This window comes from Limulus polyphemus, unplaced genomic scaffold (assembly GCF_000517525.1).
Source record: "Limulus polyphemus unplaced genomic scaffold, Limulus_polyphemus-2.1.2 Scaffold3381, whole genome shotgun sequence".
Taxonomy (NCBI): domain Eukaryota; kingdom Metazoa; phylum Arthropoda; class Merostomata; order Xiphosura; family Limulidae; genus Limulus; species Limulus polyphemus.
This window is the reverse complement of record NW_013668991.1, coordinates 27822-33539: the sequence shown is the minus strand read 5'-3', so window position 1 is coordinate 33539 and position 5718 is coordinate 27822. Positions and strand designations below refer to the sequence as shown.

Sequence of the window (5718 nt, the reverse complement as noted above, 5' to 3'; positions counted from 1 at the left end):
AACTAACTTCGTACAAACTAAACTAACAATAGTAAGTAAACTAACTACTACACTAACTAAACTAACTAATAATAACTAAACTAACTTACTTACTTACTACTACTACTATATATATATATATATATATATATATATATATACAAATACAATCAAATTTTGAGGCCATGTTCATAAGGAAATTAATAAAGATGATTACAGCAAATATCAGAAGTATTATCACTCCAGATAATGACTGATATTGTATGAAAAACAGGTATACTTTCAGCCATGTCCATTTGTGTAAATATACATTTAGTAGCCATTAGAGTTTTAATGTATCGACCATCCTCCTGATGCAAGATCAAGAATGGACACATGGCAGTTGTTAATTTAAGCCTGCAGAACTGTATTAACCAGTTGTTTTGTTCTGGATGTTGTGTGAAGACAGTGAACCTGGTTGATGTTGATCCCAGGTTTATGGCAGACTTGGCTAATTAATACTCAGTATATTTTCATAAAGATTGGCATAGAAAGATTATGGCTTCATTTGGTTGAATAACAGAGTGAGTTAAAATAAATGTTCACAGCAAGCAAGGTGTAAGGGATACCTGTAAAATCTGGTGAAGAACTAAGAATAACTATATGATTCAAATATACTCAGATATAACAGCATGATACTTGTGCCAAAGTAGTTGCTGTACAGGCCTCCAGAATACAAAGTCCACATTGGTGCATTCTCCTATTTATTCTTGTGAGGCTTGTTATACTGGACTAATATATTTATACATGTAGCAATAGTACTTGACAAGATGCAGCAGTCTGAAGGTTTTAAAAGTATTTTCACTGAAAAATTATTTCAGTTGTAAAATATACTGTAAACTTTTTAATCATAAATTGCTTATTGAATTTTGGTACCTTTTAATAATTGTACATTGGTTACTACAAATGTCACTGTTAGTGTATGCAATTTAAAATTCTACATTGGCTGGCCACATTACGACTATGAATACGAGATAATCAAGGAAATATCACATTCACAGAATTAACGATATGGTGAAATGCACAATACAAAGCAATGTATCTGTACTTAGTAAGTTAATTATAAACTAAATTATTGTAATCTATTTACTTTCTAAAGTTTCTTTCTTGTTTAACTTTATAACTGTATGCTACTTCATCTTTCTCATAAATACAAGTTACTGAATCTTTTGCACTGAATAACTAACAGGTTGATTAGTGAAAGTTTACTATATCAAATTTTAATTCCTTTAAATGCAAGATAACCTTAGACACAACTTCACGACACAAGTACACTATAGTGCAGCGTTAATCTTCTTTAGACTTTATTAAGTCTTTATATCTAATTACATTAAGAAAAGAAAGGGAATTCATCATTCCTTTTACATATAGCATGTAAACCGTTTAGGCTTTTTTTACTTGAAATTGAATATTTTATCTTATCAAGTCTAGTCTTAAATTTTTATTTGTATTTCTTCTAAATTCAAAATACGTAAACAAATTACTATTTTCCCGCCGTAATAACGGCGACATGACACGATGAAGATAACGACACCTAGTATTTTAGATTGAAATTTAGATAAAATCTGCCTAAAAAGAAAATAAATCCTGAAGTTCCTGATTTCTTTAGTGCTATACTCACAAGAGGGGAAAACTATTGATTTTCATTATCCGCGAACAAAAGTGTTAGACGCTTGTTTACGAAGCCAAACTAGAAGCTTATTTTTCATGCTCTAGCCTTCGTCTTCATTCCTAGGGTCAATGAGTCATACCGATAAAAATACAAAATTAGAAGGTACCGGCAAGGGCATTTGTTATTTTCGACCTTACTCATTACCGCCTTAGGCATAACTTTACTTATAATTTTATAGCTACTACTATAATTTTCAAATACATGCAATAATAAATATTCACTTAAACTAAATCAAAATTAAATATATCTAATTTTATTTTTAAATTGAAATAGCGTTTGATAATTTAATTATTGTTCAAAAAAGCCATAAATTACGATAGTGGTTCATAATAGGGTTCGCCCCAGAATTTCATAAAAAAAATTCTAATAGAACATATGGGCAAAAACCATCTTAAAAAACAGATTTGATCTTGAAACAACACTCAAGGCCTTCTATCTCAATGGCTAGGGCTGCTGAAATATTGATAATAGCAAAAAGTTGATTTTCCTATTGTTAGACAAAATTCATCCATTTGTTCTTCGTATTATTATTATTATTATTATTCATATTATTCTTGTTTAACAGGCTTACAGAAAAAATGACTAAGAATATGAAATTTGATGATGAGGAACCCACTTTTGGGAAAATAAGTGTTTGGAGATGGCTTGACTGTATAATGAAGCAAACGTTATTATAAATGTGCGACGTTTGGACAAGATTATGTAACCGTCAATTACAAGTAGTTTACAGAGACACGTCAGTGTATATACAGTACTAGCCGTCCTTCCCCGGCGTTGCCTGGGTATTACCTGAACAGAGAGCCAATGTTTAGTTATTTTTTAAACAGAAAGGATAAAAAGTTCGCTTTTCATATAACAATACATGTCAAATAGTCATATTTCTGTGAGATAAAAGGCTTAAAAAGGTAAAAACCAAACAAAATGAATGAAATAATAGGTTTTTTTTTGTACAGTTCACCCCCCCCCCCCCACCCCACACACACAACAGTCATTGCTTGAAAAAAGTTTTCCATTCTTAAGTTTTTTAAAATAAGGCCAAATTTGTTTGTTCGCTGCACGGGTAATAACTACTTTTATTAAAATATTTTTTAACAATTTAAAATCAGAAGAACTATTAAATGATAAAAATGTAAAAATACCAATTTTATTACACCTATTTTGATCGATATATAAGTCGAATTGTTTTTCTATATAAAGTTTTATTTGAAACTAGCGATAGTACCCGGCTTCGCACAGATTATTAGTACGATTGTATCTATACAATGTCCGATACCATATAATTCATGTATCTTCACGAAATTTGACAAGATTTCAGTAAACTTTATAAGTCTTTTGTACAGAAAAATATCAGAATTTCTAATAAAATATTTTTGCTAAAAATTGATGATTTAATAAAGGAATATGAGTATTGAGTATTACATGTTGTCTTCATTTCTTTTATCAAAAACATTACATGCAAAGTAACATAACAAATTAATAATAATGAAATAGATAGACAGATATTAACTTTCTATTTTACTACTCTTGTCAGCAGCCACTTAGTTGATCAAACCTGAGAATTTGAAAAAACATTTTAAATACGACAATGTTAGTAATATAGATAATAAATTACAGACAAGATTCATACTTTATAACAAACCGTTGGTAAAACTTCTGTGTATAGATACGTATTGTATCGCGGCATCAATATTTAGATTCGTATCGTATCGACTACTGTGATAAGTAATAATACCCAGGTGCACACCCTCAGTGTCCACTTAGTATCGGTGCAAAATGTCAGGTTTCTAGCTTCTTTCCTGTTGGAGCTATGGCGGTCACACTTACACAGACACGCTCTTTTATCATCATAATCTTATCCACGTGCGTGCGCGCATGCGTGCTCCATATTTATACCCTGTAGTATATCAGTTAGATTAACAACTTCTAATATACAGAAAAGCCAGTGCGTTTTGGTAACAATGCGTTCCAACAATGGCTTTTATGTCATGTTCGTTAGCAACAAAAGTATAACCTAATACTGTTGTTAGTCAATGTACTGAAAATATAAAATGAAATGTATAAACAACAAAACTGGATATTTGTTGATTTCTTAATATGGAGTCCCCGTTGATTAAAGAGGTTTGTTTTTATTAAAAACGTTGGTGACATAACAGAAAATACCTTAATTCAGAAACGATTTAAGTTTATATCGGATTGATACTTTTACTTTCATGACAAATTTTATGCACTTACTAAAATATATCAACCTAATAACTTGTGCGAAGCCAGATACTTTCGGTAGTCTATACTAATAACAGTCTGTGTGTTTGTATGGCAGTCAGTCAGACCCATAGCTCCAAGAAGAAAGACCTGAAACTTTGCACAGATACTAAGGGAATTCTGAGAGTGTGCACCTGGGTATTATTTTTATTACACGGACTTTTCTTTGTGTTAAAATACTTTCCAATTTTCGAGCTCTAGGCCCTCTTACTGGAGCCTTCATCAGGCAACAATGTAATGAACGACAAAACTTTTTTTTAAATAGGTATCTAGGCAACAGTTCTATTAATAACTGACCTCTGGTATTAAAGTTATTAAATACATAGACGTATGATGAATCCAAATAAATATTATAGTCTTGTCTGTTGTATGTCCATGTAACTACTTCGCAGGGTGTGGATGGATCTTCGCCAACATTGGGTTGGAGGTTCATTGGGAGATACATACAAATTTTTAGTTTTGCATTTTGCGTTTTGTGGTTTTAATGGACGTTTTTTTACCATTACTTCACCCCCTGTTGATGGATAGTCACCAAAATTGCCAAGAAAGTTTGTTAGGTCCATGTAAAGGTACAAGAGAAGTTGCAGTTTCACATTTTATGTTTTACAGTTTTCGTGATCTTTTTTGCGTTTTTTACAATTACATATAAGGGAAGCAACTTTTCATGTCCTCAGATAACCTTTCATTAATCATGAATTTACATAACTTTCGTCTAGGGGACGGGTACTGTAGCCAGTATAGAATATATTTCGATTGCTTCGATATAATAAACATAAGGAAAATACAATTATAGATATTATATAGAGAAAAAATAAAGGAATATTTCATTCTTCAACTAATACATTGTAAAATTAATGTTTTTTAGATACAAACCAACAAACATTTAAACATAATCATTTCCGCCAATAATATGAATTGTAACTCTTTTATGCGTGGTTTCTCCTAAAATGTAAAACAACAACAGTTTTTAACATGTTTACAAAAACACTTTTAAACATGGTTTCTTTTTAAAAATATACAACAATAACAGTTTTGTAGTAAAAGGTTTTTAAAAAACGTTGTACGGAATAAATCCTAAACTCTTGTTCACCCTTCAATTTATCAATCAATCTCTCAGCTAGCTAAACTACTCAGCTTACTTTGTAATTTAAAATCAAAGATAATGTTTAGAAAAACCACACAAACACAGTATCTATGTAGTTTCGATGTAAAATTAAACCTTTGGTACATAATACCTATAATTGTATTTTCCTTATGTTTATTATATCGAAGCAATAGATTTATATTCTATATTCATCATAATTTTATGTATTTAATAACTTTAGTTCCAGATGTAAGTTTTTGTTACAACTGTTGCCTAGATACCTATTTTGAACAGATTATTATCGCCCAGTACATTGTTTCCCGATGAAGGCTCCGGTAAGAGGACCGAAAGTTCGCAAATAAAAAAGTACTTTATCGTAGAGAAAAGTCCGTGTATAATAAAAATATTACCTAGGTGCACAGCCTCAAAATTCCCTTAGTGTATGTGCAAAGTTTCACGTCTCTAGGTTCTTTCCTCTTGGAGCTATTGCGCTGACTGACTGACAAACACATACACAAACACACAAAACCGTGACAGGGATTTAGATTTTAAAGAAACTTTCCCAAATTGGGGTGTTCATGGCTATGGATATAGCCCCGCTTGCGATAACTTGTTTGCTGAGTTCATGGATTTGGTAAATTTTGAAAGATTGATAATATGTTTCACTACATCGGATAGGAAGACT

General features: G+C 31.2%; 1 protein-coding gene across 2 annotated transcripts in view; it reads right to left on the bottom strand.

The window, feature by feature from the left end:
* Positions 1 to 713, bottom strand: part of LOC111088232 (centromere protein C-like) — a 46788-nt gene extending 46075 nt beyond the window's left edge. For both annotated transcript variants that reach the window (XM_022397728.1, XM_022397729.1), the window contains exon 1: positions 637 to 713. In XM_022397728.1, the coding sequence (XP_022253436.1) occupies positions 637 to 706 (70 nt within the window). In that variant the 5' untranslated portion in view covers positions 707 to 713. The remainder of the gene's footprint in view (positions 1 to 636) is intronic.
* Between the last annotated feature and the right edge of the window lie 5005 nt (positions 714 to 5718).